General features: G+C 35.5%; 1 protein-coding gene across 1 annotated transcript in view; it reads left to right on the forward strand.

Moving 5' to 3' along the window:
- Positions 1-17,259, forward strand: part of LOC148954037 (protein sax-3-like) — a 174,407-nt gene that overhangs the window by 129,020 nt on the left and 28,128 nt on the right. Inside the window, exons 12-13 of the mRNA XM_089085753.1 lie at positions 7,672-7,894; positions 16,820-17,163. Coding sequence (XP_088941879.1) covers positions 7,672-7,894; positions 16,820-17,163 — 567 coding nt within the window. The remainder of the gene's footprint in view (positions 1-7,671; positions 7,895-16,819; positions 17,164-17,259) is intronic.

The following is a 17,259-nucleotide window of genomic DNA, read 5'->3' on the forward strand; positions in this document are numbered from 1 at the left end:
AAAACCAACATAAAAAAACAACAAAAAACATAAAAACGAAGGATATGACGGGAGTGTTTTCAGGTCCAGTCTTCTTTATTTTTGTTGGAAGCTCAAGTATGTTCATTTCCCAAAAAACAAATAGAGTATTGTATGGACATTGAAGGTTAGATAACAAATGATATTCAGAAGAGCTGCAAACTTTTATAAATAAAACCAAATCCATAAAAAAGAATCCTGTATTTTTATATGTAATTGACTATTCGGTGAGCTCATCCCCCCCCCCCCCGTTGATGCTTCTCATCTAGTCTAATAATTATTGTTTTGCCTAGAATTTTACTGAAAAACAAATGGTTTCCGTAGAATCCATAATCTAGCACCATTTTAGATTGTTTTAATGCATCTAGAAATCGGAAAGCGGAATTATCAAAAACAACTGAAAATACCATCAAGTTGTTTATAATAGTTCTTCATTTCTTATACATTCTGCAATAAGATGACAAAAACCATTTAAATGAAAAGCGTCGCACACATACAGTTTCGATGGGTAAAATAAAATCACCGGACAGTACATATTGGAACCCAGCATGAAAAATCATTATTTTTATTTAGACTAGATCTATTTTTGGTTGCATTAGCATTCCTGAAAGTTTCATTCATTTAGCATTACATCTTCCACGATTTGAAAAAAACTAAATATTTGATCAAATAAATGATCGAGTCTTCTTTCCTGCAGGAAATCCTTTTAGAGTTATTTTCGGCATGTCTGGTATTGGCCTTGCTATATCGATTGGTTGAGTCAGCAAAATCCTTAAAAGTCACCTTCGAATTACCCATGTTTAACACATAATATTTGCTATTAGTTTTAAAGTACCCAAGTTACATCAAACCGTAAACACGCCAAAACTTATTTGTTGCAGAAAATGCGCCATGGTTTTGTGGGTGTAGTCTACGCACCTTGAACAAATCCGTATTGTTAGATACAAAAACTTTGGTTATAGTCATAGCAATATAATGTATTACAGGTAATTACTTGGTAAAAAAAAAAAAAAAAAAAAAAAAAAAAAAAAAAAACTGTCTTCCTAATTTAGTAACTGAGATAAATAAGCACTTGAACAAGGTCTAGACCTTACTTATCCATCTAATCACCTAGGACAAAACAGTATATCCAACCCGATAACCCAATATGTGAGCAATTGATCGTTAAAGAGGGTTTTTTTTACACACGAAACTTAACTTGATAAGTAGAAATGGTCTTAACGCCATAATCTTCGACAGCAGGACACTATTTTCAGTGATGAACCTGCCTTAACACATTTTTCTGGTGTTATTCGTAAGTATGGAATATGTTCGTCCAATTTTGTTGCAACTCGATGATTGCACTGAACTTTAATATTTTTGCTAGTACAGTATTAAGTATTTATCAAAACTGCCTGGCTTTAAATAGGGTAACATATTTGCCTCGAAGCTAAAACACGTCTTGTCGCTGAATGGACGATTTAAAAGTATTTTTTCCTCCTTTTCAAGCAGGTTGAACCTTATTCTAGTTAATCTTTCTTAAAGCTGTTCTTTGAAACTTAACTATAACAGTATATTTTATATCATTATTTACAAAAAATGCAAGAATCCTTGTCCCCGCCCCCCCCCCTGTGTATTGGTTCCACTGTTGACACGATCGGTAAAAAACTAACAAGCGCGGCAAAATGATTGAAAGCAAGTTAAAACCAGCAGAATTAAAAAAAAAATGTTTTCATTATATTTCGTTTTAGTGTATAAATAATGTTGAAATAATGGCTACAATATCTTATAGGCTGTGTTTTAGTATGCAAACCAGTATTGTTGGTTTGTTTCACCTCAAGTATAAACGAGATACTTCAAAGCAAATTCTGAGACAAGCTATTTGTAAATGATAGATATGATGAAGAGGACAGTTAAGGTTGATCAGAAATGAAACGTTTAAGACAGCTGTGAGATCCCTCAATGGATAAAATAGAGCCCTTTTAAATCGACATATCTTTAAAGTGATGAGCGAGTGACCATGTTTGTTGTTCTGTTGTTATTCCTATGTTGTCTGCGGGCACCGCGAAGAAGCCAAGTTTGGTTAATGCTAATGAAATAAAATAGGATGAATATATAATAGTTTAGAAACAAATTTGGGCTATATATTTGCACATTGGGGGGGGGGGGCGGTAAAGAAAAGCATATATAAAATACGTAACCTAACCTAACCTAGGTACCTTTCCCTCCCCCCTAAACTCTAAAAAACAATCGTTTAAATATTGTAACTCATTGTGAAACCACGGCTTTGCAATCATTTATCTATAGCAGTCTGTTGAAAATAGCCCGTTTGACGGGTTTCGTGACTGGTTTCCTTAATACAGTATATATCGGTGGGCCCGCATAATGCACCAGTATTGTAAAACCAGTCATTTATGCCTGAAGTCCCCCTCGTATGCCGGGAAATGAGTGTTCAGTTACCCTCCCCCTTCCAAAAAAAATATCATTAAGTTCCTGTCTGAAACACACTGCAGTGTCTGTAACGCACTTCAAGTTTATGTCAGCAACGCTCCAGACTATAAGAAAGAATATTTTTACTTTTTTAATAATTCAGAATATCAAACTTTGTACCTTTTCTCTCTTATACCGTATTTAATAGTTACTATTATGCGTGCCATTTCATGTCTGTTATTTAAACTGAAACATATTAAAGTAGAAACTCGCAAGGCACGCTCTCCCTATTTACTTGATTTATTGAAAGGAATTTTAGATCATAAAGCTCATTGCTATAATTTAACACTTCAACTCCAACAGCGCTAATCTTAATTATGATTATGATACAGATTGAGTTTTTATTAGTATTTGTCACCGACTTGGTTACCGAGACAAGATAGGATTGCCAAAGCGAAGAAAGAGATCTATTACAAAATAGTTACGAACATGGGATGATAACCTTCTTTAGACTTGAAAAGATTGCCTGGAATTTATTATCATAGAAGTACTTTAAATATGGATGGTGGGGTCTTAGTTCGGTCATGTCGAAATAACGGATCCTGATCGTCACAAACATTTTTTTTCACATACGAATGGACTCTAATCGCAAGATAGGTCTCACAAGCTCACAAGATATGTGTACTTAACTTTGCGGACAATGCACCGTAGAAGCAGGATTGCCACCCGGTGAGAAAAAAGTCACTAGATTGTAGGGATTTCTTGGTTGATTTAGGGATTTTCGGTACTTGGGCATTATATGGGCCTTTCTAAAAAGTCAAGTTTGGTTAATTCTAATTAAATAAAATAAAATATAATGAATATATAATATTTTAGACAAAAATTTGGGCAATGTATTTGCACATTAGGGGGGGGGGGGTAAAGCAGATAATATATTAGACACGTAACCTAGCCTAACAAAGGTACCTTCGCCCCACCGTAAACCCCAAAAAACAACAGGTTAGATATTGTTAAAGCAATAAAAACCACGCTGTGCATTCCATTTCTCCATAGCGGTGTCTTGAATTAACCCGTCAAAAACGGGTTTTTCGTGACTGGTTTCCTTGTAAAGGTCCATATAATGACCAAGTACCGGATTTTCTTCAATAATCTAGTGGTTTTTGTGCTGATTTAGTGATTGTTTGTTTAGGCAATATAAAAAATCACTAGAAATACTGATAAATCACTTGGGGTGGCAACCCTGCGTACAAGGTGTGTAAGAGACAGTTTTGTCCAGATCTGTTTCATACGCTGTCAAAACGAATCGCCCCAAGGTGCCCCTTGAGCACAGCAGCCATACCGTATCGCAGGCTCGTTTTAAAAATGAAGTAGTTACTAGCGGCGTGAAGGTCATCCCTGTCACGCAGTACATTTTCGTACACAGACAAAAGGTTAAAAAAGTTTTTTCTTGTTGTTTGGAGAGCGCACAGACGAGCCCAAAAACGACCGTACGTGCGTGTCCAAATTGTTAGAAGTTTGTGATACTGTGTATATATTTGCCTGTACTCATGAGTATGGATCGGACATAAGTAACAGATGAGTGGATGTTAAAAACAATATTATGGGCACTAAACAGCGATGTGCTTATTGTGATTGGGTATAGAGATTGACCAACTTGGTACGAATTGTTGTTTTCATAACTTTCAAAAGACACACAAAACCTGATTGCATGCATTTTGGTGTAATTGTCCTGCTATTTTTGTTTTTTCGGAAGGACCTCTTCCTTCTTCTACATTACTTCCTTGTATAGATGCTATAAAACGGGAGCTGACGTTCCACCCCCCCCCCCCCGAAAATATCCCCTGGAAAAAAAAACTCGGGAAATATCCCCCCGCAGAAAATAGCCTCCTACCACAGCTGGTTGGTTTCCAATAACTTTCGACTTATAAAAAAAAGGACTAGAACTCTTAATTTATGACATAGTGAGCGCCCTCCGAAGTTTCTGGGACCATAAGATGAAGGTGGGGATGAGGAAGGGGAAGTCTCCCTTCTATATAGAATAAATTCTGTTCATTTTGAGGTTTAATGTTAGTCTTTACTTTCATAATAACAGCGTAGACCAAATATTTTCCCTGAAATCAAGAGGGATTAAATATCAATTTCACATTTTTGATTAATTTTTTAAAGTTTGTTTGTACCCTCCCCCGAAAAAAATAACTCTCCTCCCAAACAAAACTCCTGGATACGGCCCTGGGGACTATACATTGATTCCTACCTCCACTCTCCCCTCGTCTTTCCCTTAGAACTAATTATGTATTTATCTGGAGGATCAACGAGAGTTGGGAATTTATGGTATTAAAATACACCCTTTGAGGCATCTCCCTTCCTCTCTAACTACAAAATAATCAGAGAACCCAATTGCAGAGGTTTAAAACCCTTATATGCAAATGGTTGGAATTATAAAACAACAGGGAATTTACCTAAGACAGGGAAATTTGCTTAGACCTTAAAAATATTTCAGCTAGCTAGGGAGGAAGGGAAATACCTCAAAGGGTGCATTTGAATGCCAAAACATCCCAACTCTCATGAAGCCTTCAGATAAATACAGAATTAATACAGGAAGAGATGAGGGGAGGGTGTAGAAATTTAGGCTTAATCTGCCGGGCCGTATCCAGGACTTTTTTTGGGGGGGGGGACTTTAAAAACGCATCAAAAATGTAAAATTGATATTTAATCCCTATTGGTTTCTGGGAATATTTACAAGGCTGTTATTATGAAAGCAAATAAACCCCAAAATGAGCAGTATGTATCTTGTATAGGAGGGGGACTGTTCCTTCCTCATTCCCACCTCCGCATCGTGGTCGCAGAAACTTCGGAGGATGCTCACTATATCAGAAGTCGAAAGTGATCGGAGACCAAACAGCCCCGGGGAAGGGGTATTTTCTGGGGGTGATATTTTCCGCTCGGGGTATTTTCCGTGGGGGGGTCTAAAACCCGACAAGATTTCCTGGTGCCCTATATATCAGCTCTCAATTTTCAAACGCATTCTACTGAAACGTCCATATTACATTTTAAATATACGGTAAACCCAAATCATTGCTTAACTTAAACCCTAAAGTAATTTTCTTGATAAAACTTTAGTTAGTCTTTTATAGATATTTTTAATCTTTGTTGCATATTGTCTTTAATATGATGTTAGGTCTATGTCTAAATTCAAGCTAAGCGATTTTCATTATTGTTCAAGCCAAGATACTGTAGGTTTCCTGTGCAGGGTGTTCGGCCAAGGGGATTCCAATAGTGTACTTTTATTTCAATCCGACGCCATTTTAGGGGGGTCTTAGGCAGGGCCATATCCAGGATTTTGTTTCTTTTGGGTTGGGGGATACCAAAGATAATTTTAAAAACGCGTCAAAAATTTGTTTATATGCGTTTTCGTTACGTTTTCATGAATTAGACAATCATTTCGAGGGTAGGCTCAAGCCTCCTGGATATGACCTTGGTTTCAGGCTATTTTTTGTTACTATGGACCGTGTTCGTCCTTTACTAGGTTGCAGCTACTGCTGCAACCACGATCATTGTTCATTACTTGTTTCAAGTATAGCCTAGGTGTCATGATATCGCGGGTATAAGTTAATTTGATGTTTGTGTGTCAGTGAACAAAGTAATTACGTGGATATAATCACTGCTTCTTTCCTTAAATAACTAGAAGCTTCCGACTTTTTGTTCCTTTCTCATGGTATCAACAAAATATCATGGTTATTGATCAGGTGTTTCCGTTGACTCGGCAAAACTTTTACTTGAAGATAAAATGAAACAGGCAGTGCGAATCAATACGTTTTTTTTTTTACCAAAAGCTATGAACGCAATGCTCATTTTTCCTTAAAATCAAAACGTTTATCAATTTTTTTTGAAGGTTTATTTAGGTGTTGGACAATATGGCGTGTGACATTAAAGCCTCGAGTACAAAGCGAGTTAACAAACTAAACAGCCAGCTTTTAGTCAGGTGGCGTGTGGAAACCAAGTGTTGTCGTCTACTGTTAAGGCTAATACCCCTAAATCTACTACTACTAGTAGCCTATGTTCAAGCTAATCTGAGCAGCTGACATGTGGCTAGTTTACAAACTAGCTCACCAAATGGTGAATAAATTGACCGGAACTTTTTCTAAGCCATTTTTACCAGCAGTTCACAGAGCGAATGCATTGAGTAAAGTGCGCCAGTTTATGAGCTGCTTGTGAAAAAGCCGGCTTTTACATTGTAAACTTGCATCGTGCACGTGAGCCTTAAGATATAAATTAGTTTGCTCATCTTTATATTTTCCTCGACACAAATAATACATTTCTTATTCCAGGCTTTCTCATTCTTCCTAATAAAGGTGGTTTTCCTGGGGGGAGAAAAACAACCGACCAGCAAGGGGCGAGCAAGTGCGTTGTCTAAAGAACTTAGCATTACGCTTGCTTTTGAATATCTGTTTATAGGGTAATGAGTTTTATACGGGCTCTCTCGCTGTGCTTTCCTTTGCTACACTCCTCAAGAAAGAAGCTAGAATTTCATTTTGGATTGAATCAGATTCTATTATAGGCTACTAACAGTAAAAATTGATAGGGTCTGTTTAGTGCTGTAAATTTTTTGGTGGGGGCGAGGTTAATCTCCCCTTTGGGTATCGTTACTGAATGGTCTATTCAAGGCCGTATCCAGGATTTTTGTTCCTGGGGGGGGGCATAGATTTGGTTAGATAGGTTAGGATGTGTATTTAATATAATGTGTTCTGGGCGGCCTGTTTTTCATAATTCTCTGTTATAGTTTCCATAATTTTGTTTCTAACGTATTATATTTTCATCATATTTTGGTATATGTCTTGGTATATGGTATATGATTACTTCACTTCTTTAGTGGGGTCGGGATACTGACAAGTAACCAAATTGTTTTAACAAACGGTTTTTTTAGTTTATTTCATCCCGCACAACCAAATTTGGCAATTTCGCTCCCAGTAACCTTTGACTTGACCTTTCAGCTTTAGTGTTTTTACATTTTACTGAATACTGACGGCTTGATCTTTTTCTTTTCGTAAAGTTATACAGGCTGTACTGAATAAATTTTTTATCATTCTTCTATTTAACAAACCAAGATAGGAAGACATAAAGTCATTTCAGTAGTATTAGTATTCCAGTCTCGTGAGAGCTGCATTAATAACCTTAAAAGCTTTTGGCTCTCTAAAACTTTCTGTTTTGCTTTTTATGGTCTTTATTACAATTACTTCTTTCTAGATATTGGACAGTGAGAGCTACATGGATAGACTGGACATATGTTTTTTTATGGACAAATCCGGATCAAAATTACAACAAATATCTATTGAGGAGCTTGGAGCTCTGTCAATGGTCTTGACAGAATTTGAGCCGAATACAGATTATTCATTTTTCTTCATTCCCAGGGGTAAAGGCGTTGTAGGAAGGCCTTCAAACATGAAAAATGTTAGAACTCTCGAAGATGGTAAGTTTTTTTTTGTTTTTTTTTATTTCAAAGAAGGAAAAACGTTTCGTAATTTTTGAATCAGACCGCAGGGCAAAAATTTTCGCGACACCCCGACAATAACAAAACTGCATGCACCTGGCTTTCCTTAGGGCCTAAGCTCTTTTTTATGGCTTGTTGAAGATCCGACCCCGTGTTCATCTGTAGGTTTTATAGCCACATCCTCTATTAATTTGTTCCTAGCGCAAAGAAATTGGATGTGTGCAAGTTTGGACTGAGGACGTCAGATAGTTCTATCGGATTGATTTCAGTAATCTCTACATTTGACTTGTGGTCGCTTGAGTTTTTTATCCATATCTTGTGGAGCTCAAAAGGACATCAATTTGACTTTCTTAGCCTCCCAGTGGCGGATCAGGGATTTTTTTAGGGGGATGGCGCAAAACAGGTCGATCTGATAAACTTGTGTTAGGGGCAAGGTTAATTAACGCAATCTTGCGTCAATTAAGTAAATTACATTACTTTAGACTATGTTAGGGGGCGTGCGCCCTCCTCGCCCCTCCCCTGGATCCGCCACTACTCTCATCGTTTTTTATTGCACTCTACGAGAAATTACGGTTCTTTTCAAATTCATGGTAGGCTACTTACGTGTCATAGTGACCGCAACAAAGAAATTAAGTTAGGTAGGTTCATCCTAATGAAAAATATGATGTAAAAATAATACTTTAGCAACAAAATTATGGAAACTGCAACAGAGAATTGTGCAAAGCAGGCCGTCCAGAACGCATTATGTTAAATGTCTAACCTAATCTAACCTAACCAACTCTACATATTAAATATTTAATTGAAATATACCTGTATAGTAGTTTATATTACTGAGACTTAGCTAATTATCTTTGAATGCAGACAAAGAAACCGGTTTTATTCAGATCAAGAACTTGAGTGTGGTCGCTATAGCACGTAAGTACCAAATTTGCTGATGACTTACCCTCCCACGAATGACAATTTCTCGTGATCATCATTTAGCCTCCGTACTTTCATTATTAAAATTACTTCGATGATTTCAAGCTCTCCTTAAATTTAACTAAAACTACTTTGATGCACTTTTGCTTTCTTAAGAAACCACCTTGTGATGGACGAGTCTTGGGAGCCAAGAAATAAACTAAAGTCCTGGGTGTGTGATTCGACGGCGATCCGAAGTGGAAATCCCATATTTAGTCTTAGTCTGCCTTAAGCAGATATCTTACTATCTACCAGTTTTTCACAGCTCAAAAAATCGGGCTATCGGTTGATAAATTAGAACTAATCTATTCTTGTTATTTTTAGCCTTGTCTTGAGTAAAATTGCCTTTTATGGCACCCTAGATTAACAATAAATCAATACAATATGCTTAAAATCACTAAAAGAGAGCCATTAGAATTGTCCCGGACATCACTAGGAATAGCTGAATCAAATAAACAAGGAATAGCTGAATCAAAATTATCCTACCATAGGGATGACATATGTCTGAGTAAACAGCCTGAGATGATTGAGGAACCAAACGAAAAACTGAAACTCAGTTTTTAGCATAGTTCAAGAAGACTTAAATATTTCTATTAATAAAGATTTATTTTGCTTATGCTAGCTGTCATTAGTCATTTTTGTCAATCTGTCATACTGTTGAAGTAACTGTGTTTATTCATATAGAAGACAATTGAAGATGTGAAAAGGTAGTTGAAACCATCGTTCCACTAGCCGTACCGAAAAAATGTTATATCTGAATGCCATAAGCTAGTCAATTTTTTTTATTTCCCGTAGTTATATTTGCAACTAAATTTATTCAGCTTGTACTGCCTCACTCAATACTGTTTTGAACACATTTCGGGTTCAAAAGGTAATTGGCATTCAACAAAGGACATGACAAACGTATCTATTCCAAAAGTAGCCAATAATTTGTACAAGATTAACAAGAATGATCATATAATCGAACTGTAGTTTTAATTCTTTTATTCAGTTTTGACCAATTGTTTTAATTTTTCACTGTGAACTAACGAGCTTTCAGAGGTCACGGCCTCATGGTACAAGTTACAACAAAGGCCCCTTGATCTTGTCCAGTATTCTAGTAGGTCTATCGTAGGTATGTGTAAATCTAATGTTCTCCAAATCTATTGGATATCCCAAGATATGTATGTGCATTCAACCAATTATTATCTACAGTATTTTTGTTTATGAAATAGATTTTTTGGTAATATTTAGATATGTATGTGCATTCAACCAATTAGTATCTACACTATTTTTGTTTCTGATATTATATTTTTCTTAAATTTCTTGGTAACATTTAGTTAAAACAAGGAAATTGATTTGGCGAATAGTAAGAAGTGATTAGAAAAGTTTAAACGAGCAGAAATTAGCTCTGATTAGAAATAAAACTCAAAATGAACAGAAATTTGCAGAAATTCCAATGAATGAAGAAATTTTGGCTATAAAGAACATAAACTATATGGCAGTGAATAAGAAAGTCAAACTTAAAATGATTGCTACAAATAAGACTTGGGCTGCTGTCCCCTTCAAACCTTCCTTAAGGAAAAAGTATAATTGCATTTTTGCTCAACCAAACCTCAAGTGTTGTTTTCCGTCTGCATATACATTTCATAATAGCTATCCCTACGGCTTATCACCGAAGTTCAAGGGGCTATCTTGGTTCTCACACACCAGTTTCTAGGGACACAATGTTAAGTAAATAATGTTCCCATTCCCCTATTTGTCCTAGGCTATTAGTCTTGCGAACCATGCAAACTACCGATAAGAAGTCCCTAGATACGTCTTTTGTGTTACCATTTCCTTTCCCCTCAAGGGGTCTTATAAAACTATTGAAATCAATAACGTCATTGTCAAATGGAATATTAATACTTCAGTAACTGTTGTTTATAATGGCTTGTTGCATTTGATTTGATTTATTTAATTGACTTGGTTTTATTCATCGTTCATTATGAGCAGAATTAATTATACGATTCCCCAGATCAAATTTGGTATTCTGGGAAGAAATAAACGCTTAAAAAATTCTAACGTCCTAGATTTCGGATGTTTCATTTTTGATGCATTTTTGATGGACCGTTCCTCTTGGAATGTCAAAATTGTTGTGGTCCCAATGAGTTTCACTGGTCTTCTTACATGAAACGCCTAATATGTTGATTTTTTTTGCCACTCCCCCCGCCCCTCTCTTTAAATAAAAGAAAGCGAATGGGTCAGTCTCAGTCATTTCTTTGTAACACCTATTCACGTTTACTTTTAAACGTTTATTTGAATACTTTTGTGATTCTGACCCATTCCTCGAGTCTTTGAATAAAATAAAAAATATTTGTGACAGGTATACCAGTTATTCTGGGAAAAAATGCATCATAATTGTCTTATAGCCGACAAAGAAATTTTAATAAAAAATATTTCAAGATTCTTAGCAGCAGTAGCCTTTTTATTGACAAAAGCAAGATGAGTAGAAGGATCAAGTCATTTAGTTCATATAAATTCTAGCTCGAGAAACTAAGAACCATTGATGGAATAATTCCATACCTGATGATAACCTCGGGTTGAAGGTTTAACACTCGAAAACTTAATAATCTCGATCATGTTTCGGCAAAATGCCCTAAGTTGACACAGAGCGGTTTGGCATAAATGAGTTGATTTAACACTAGAGCTCCCGCTTTAAAGGGCTCGGCACACGTAGCTGATTTCGGGAACCGATTTCAGCATCAGTGGACAAACGATAGCGGTAAGAAAAAATTGTTGAAAGAAAAATTTATTGCGTGAAATTTTCAAAACAAAGAATCATGGACACAAATATTCAACTGGAATTTATGAATAGTTTCATGATTGATCTCAGCTTAGTTCTCAGTTTAGTTCTCAGCTCAGTAGTGGGGTCTTTCACCATAGACATCTTTGGCTGACTATTTATTTGTATCCCTATTTGAATCGGTGCTAATTTTGTAAATCGGCGCCGAAAACTAGAAAATTTTTCAAGCTCAAATCGACGCCGATTTCTTTTAAAATCGGCGCTGATTTGGAAATCAGTTCCCGAAATCAGCTACGTGTGCCCAGCCCTTAAATGACAAAAAATGTAGTGTGACAGAACCCCACTAATTCATCAAAAAAATTAGTGTTCAATGCAAGACGCCCTATCTAGCCTTATATCAACTTGACTCACCCTACTCAGCGAATGTTGGGTGGCCCAAGTTAAGACAAAGCGTTTTGCCGTGAATTTGGAGGCTTAGGACTGTACAGTATTCAAGACAAAACATACCATCTCAACTTCGGTCACTTTACTCATCTGCGAAGTAATTTTTCTCAAAATTACGATTTTCTAGATACGACGTTTCCCTAGATTGTTTCTTTCTTTCTTTTTTGCCACACCCGTGTTCTTCTTGTGCACACTGTTTTGGCTATCTTGTAACCGTTTGACAAGAGTTTGTTTACGAAATATTCCCTTCATAATTTGGCGGGCACTATTTTGCACATTTAGCCCAACTTAAGAACATCGAGATAGAACGCTTTACAGCTGGATAATAAAACTGTGGGTGTTTGATTCTTAATTTTACGACCGGAAAATTCGGCATGTCGATTTTATGAAGGCAATAAAAATCAAAGGAATATGAAAACCTAACTCGGTGGATTTTATGACAACTTGAAATTTTAACGATATAGATAAAATCATTTAAACCTAATAACTTATACTTTCAAAGCGACTTATGTAGCCACAAATATACAAGTCTAGATATTAATTGTCGAAATTGCCATCCAAGTCAAAATTTCATTTTTATCTGTAGCTGCTAAAATGGGATTGGAATTGGAATTTTTGTCCAAAGGCAAGTTGCAGCTCAGACATTTCTGAAGTTGACAAACAAAGACTAATAGCTTTTAAAGTCCAAAACTGAAAAAAGAGTTTGTAGAAAAAAGAAAAATAATCCAATGAAAAACTGTTTTGGTTTACAACCAAAAGAACTACAAAAATATCAATTTAATCAAAATGTTAGTCATATAAAGGTAGGCTACTAGCTTAATAAATATACAAATGCGCTTGTCCAACATTTAGCTTAGAAAAATCTCCCTTCAATGACGATTGAATAAACCAATGTTGCGTCTTAAAACCCCCCTCCCCCTAATAAAATCCGATGTACGTGCTTCTTTTTTGTGTGGCTCAGCTTGTTTTTCAGTCTAATCAAATTCTACAGAAACACATAATATGCTCATTATGTATGACTACTGGAAATGCCGTATCCAGGGGGTAGGCCCCCCCCACGAAATGTTTGTCCGACTCGTAAAAACGTGAAAAAAATGAATATAAACATTTTTTTGCCCCCCCCCCCTCGAAAAAAAGTTCTGGTACGGCCCTGACTACTGCATTATCCATGTTCAATGCACCACAGGGGACAAAGGGATACCTCTAAAATTGTAAGTGATATCATCGTAAATTTGAAAGCTAAAGGGGAAAAGGATATATATATTTTTTTTTATATCAAAGTAATGTTTTACTGTGTTATGAAGTGCAATGTTATTTAGTTCTGTGTAGTTGACGGAACACTGGAGAAAAAAAAAGTTATTTAGCGCTAATGTCAACATGTATTTAAAGTAACAGTTCTAAATATTTCTTACAGATATGGTATATTTAATATATCTGATGAAAATAAAGGTCCTCAGATAGTAAAGTTTTTATTGGATATCTAGGAATTTGATTAAAACAGAACATTCGACATGGTAAGCAATGTGTATTTAATGTAAAAAAAAAAATTATTTATAGTTTAATATGAAATATTTTCCAGGTTTGATATATGAGTTTTAAACGAATCGTAGGAATCTTAATTATGTACGTTATTGCATTTGGTCTGCAAAGATAAAGCTTTGACCTCAAAATAACTCAATAGTAAAAATTGTTGAACAGGCATTATTGTCAGAGAGATTTAAGAAAACAATAAACACAAGTCAAAACACTAAAATCCCTGTGAAAAAACTGCAAGATATACAACAAACTCGATAACACATGAGTTCGCGGCAAATGTCAAATATTTTAAAGGCATTTTATAAAGCGATAATACACAATACTTGTCAAAAAATAAAATTGATGTATAAATAAAAGAGTACAAGCGGTTAAAGTAATTTAAATTAATGTTAAACAGCTTAGAATGGATTTAAACGTTAACAATAGAGTATTGAAGTCCCCTTGACCTTTCCGTTTTGCAATGAATTTGAGTGACAATGGGGGCCTTTTGGAATTTCTGCCTGGGAAGGTGACTCTTTATTGGGTTGTGTGTCACCTGCTGGCTTATTAATGAAACTCAACTCAATAATTGCACTGGCTGCCATTTGCTGACAGTTTAATCGTATGCATATATATATATATATATATATATATATATATATATATATATATATATATATATATATATATATATATATATATTTATATATATATATATGCAAAAAAGCTGTTACTTCGTGATCATATGATATTCTTCTACAGCTAACAATAAGAATTTTTTCACCAGTACAAGTAGCTAAAGTATTTTAAGTTGAAGTTTGAACAGATTTGAACGTTAAAAATAGACAGTAGAAAGGCGATATTAAAATCCCCTTAGCCTAACCTTTTGCAATGAATTAGGTTTGAGAAACTTTTAGTATTTCTTCTTTGGAAGGTGCTCCTGATTGGATTGTGTGTCACACATCGGCTTATTGATAAGATTCAATTTCATACTTGCAATAGCTGACAAACTAATGATATGTGGAATACAAAACAAAACTTTTAGTTCTTGATCATATGATATTTTTTACAGTTAAAAATGGGAATCGTCTTCACTTCCCTACATATCGAGGGAATTTTGTTTATGATTCCCATTGACTTTGGGGAAAATATGTTTATTATCTATTAAAGTAACACTTTTCTTTTTATTTTGCTGTAGGAAACTGTTTCTAATAGAAATTAAGGGTCACCGACTATTTCATTACGACTTAACCTGGAAAGGGTGTCAGCCAAGGACGTATCCAGGGGGACTACTGGGTTTGAACCCCCTTGAAATTTTTTCCTTTTTTTTGTAATCTTCCCCCTCCCCCAACAAAAATCCTAGATATACACTAGGTGTCAGCTAATACCGAATATATACTTTTAAGCAACTGAATTACTTTAAAAAAGAGGGAAACCGAATCCAGGGGTATATACCAGCTATACTTAAAAAAGTGTCATAGCTTACTCATAGTTACGTCATCGAAGGACAGGGGATGGCACTTCCTGGACCTTTGCCCTTCCCTACATGGTGAAAATTACCTTTGGGGGTATTTTCATTGGAAAAGCCTTTATGGTGTTATATTGAATAAGCTTAAACCCCCTCTCCCTAGATTTTGAAAATATATTTTGCTTCCCCCCCCCCTCCAATTTTTTTTGAATTGACGACAATGCTTACTAAGCAAGCTAATCGTGTTTGTGTTTACTGTAGGACACTGCTTCTACAAATAGCTAAACCATGTCAATTGTCTTTAGTCAAAATATAGGAAAATATTAGTTAAAAGGTTATTATCGTGACCTATTGGAAATTTGATTGCCTTGACCAAATCCAAAGGGTGCATCCTATTTAAAGGGTGCTAAAAACTATTTGAGAACGGAAATCAACTTTAATGCTTTCGATTGGATAGTTTTTCAAGGAACGAAGTAGAAAAGTCTTGTTTTCTAGCAGGATTTCACAGCAGGAATTGGGAAAAAGTTGGCTAATGTAGATCTATCTAATTCTCTTCAAGCTAAATGTTTTACCGGATTATTGTTCCAGTATTAAGGATAGAAGCGATTTTTTGTGTTTCCAAATTTGAATTTTCATCATTTTGAATGTTCTGGTTTCTAGCCTTTCTTCTTGTTCCAATTTCTTGGTTTTCATCCATGCCGAAAACACCTTTACTTTATAAAGGTTAAATATTTCTTTCTTTTCTCTTGTCTTTGTCATTAGCTTTAGACCATTTTCTCCCTTTTTGCCAGAAATATTTCTTTGTTCTTTGCAATATTTGTTGAGTTCCCCCTTTCCCCCTGAAAGCGAGATAAGACTTATAATTTGCACCAATGAACAAAGCTCCTTCAAAAACTCTTGGAAGCAGTGGTGTCAATTGGGGTCGAGGGGGAGTGCATCCTCTTAGATTCACGTTTAGATTTAAAAAAATAGCTTATTTGGTATCTTCATTGAAAATGGATTTTTTTTAATTGCAAAAATTGAAAACAAAACAAATTCCCCACCGCCTAGGTTTTGAAAAGTAGACTTTGTCCTCCCCCTAATTTTCGTGGATTGACGCCGCCGCTTGAAGCACAATAACCCATGCGGCTGTGGAAATACGAAAGGCGTTATGTGACATATAATTCAAAAATAAGTTATATATCGATTCTACTAAAATCAGGAACACCCGACCGATTTGTTATATTGGAGATATATGGAAGCAAATTTTCCAAAACAGGTTTTTGCTTCTCCTGAATATTTTGGGAAATGTCACTTAACGCCTTTCGTATTTCATCAGCCGTATGGTTAAACAAAAGTTTATGCATGTCTTTTTGTTATGGGGTCAACAAATAATTTTTCCGCTTAATAGTTTGTTTCGCTGAATAATTTATTCAGTGAAATGCCATTTAAAAGTAAATAGTAAACATTGATTCTTATATATTTTTTTTAATAAGCAATAAAATATTTTGAACACTAATTATGTTAATTCACGAATTTAATATTGAAATATGTTTTTTTAAATGCCAATAAAACTACTAAACCACAATATTATTTTAATAGCTTGTTGCTGATTCATTCCAACCGAAAATTAATACCCAATTGTCTGAAATTACACTTTACTTCGCTTACAAACCCAAGAACTGTTGTTAAAGGGCGTTTTCTGCAGACGGTTTATCTAAAGCATGAATTTTGCATTAATAATGTACCGATTCACATAATCCCATTTCAACTTTAGTTCCATCAACTCCACCCAGTTCCATTACTGTTCAAGTTCTGAATACAACAAGCGTTCTTCTACACTGGGATGAACCACGCCAAACCACTGGGCATATTGTTGGGTATCAAATTTTTATTCAAGATTCCGACAAAATTCAAATTTTCAATTTGACAGTATTTTCACAAGTGACTACAGCAGTTGTGAACAGTCTTACACCCGGACTTGTTTACAATGTTCGACTGTTGGCACTGTCGAAAGCCGGATCAGGACCTCTTTCAGCACCGGTAGAGTTCGCTTTAGAAAGAGATGAAGTTGTTGGCAGGAAATATCCAAGAGGAGGAATAACAGCGGATTTGTCGGAGGTAAGGAGAATATAATATAAATTCAACGTTTCTAGAAAAAATATTCTTATCTTCCGTAGAAAATACCGTGTGAAATAACCAGAATTCTAGAGTGCT

Source organism: Artemia sp. Qi Xiang Cuo, chromosome 3 (genome assembly GCF_049724085.1).
Source record: "Artemia sp. Qi Xiang Cuo chromosome 3, ASM4972408v1, whole genome shotgun sequence".
Taxonomy (NCBI): domain Eukaryota; kingdom Metazoa; phylum Arthropoda; class Branchiopoda; order Anostraca; family Artemiidae; genus Artemia; species Artemia sp. Qi Xiang Cuo.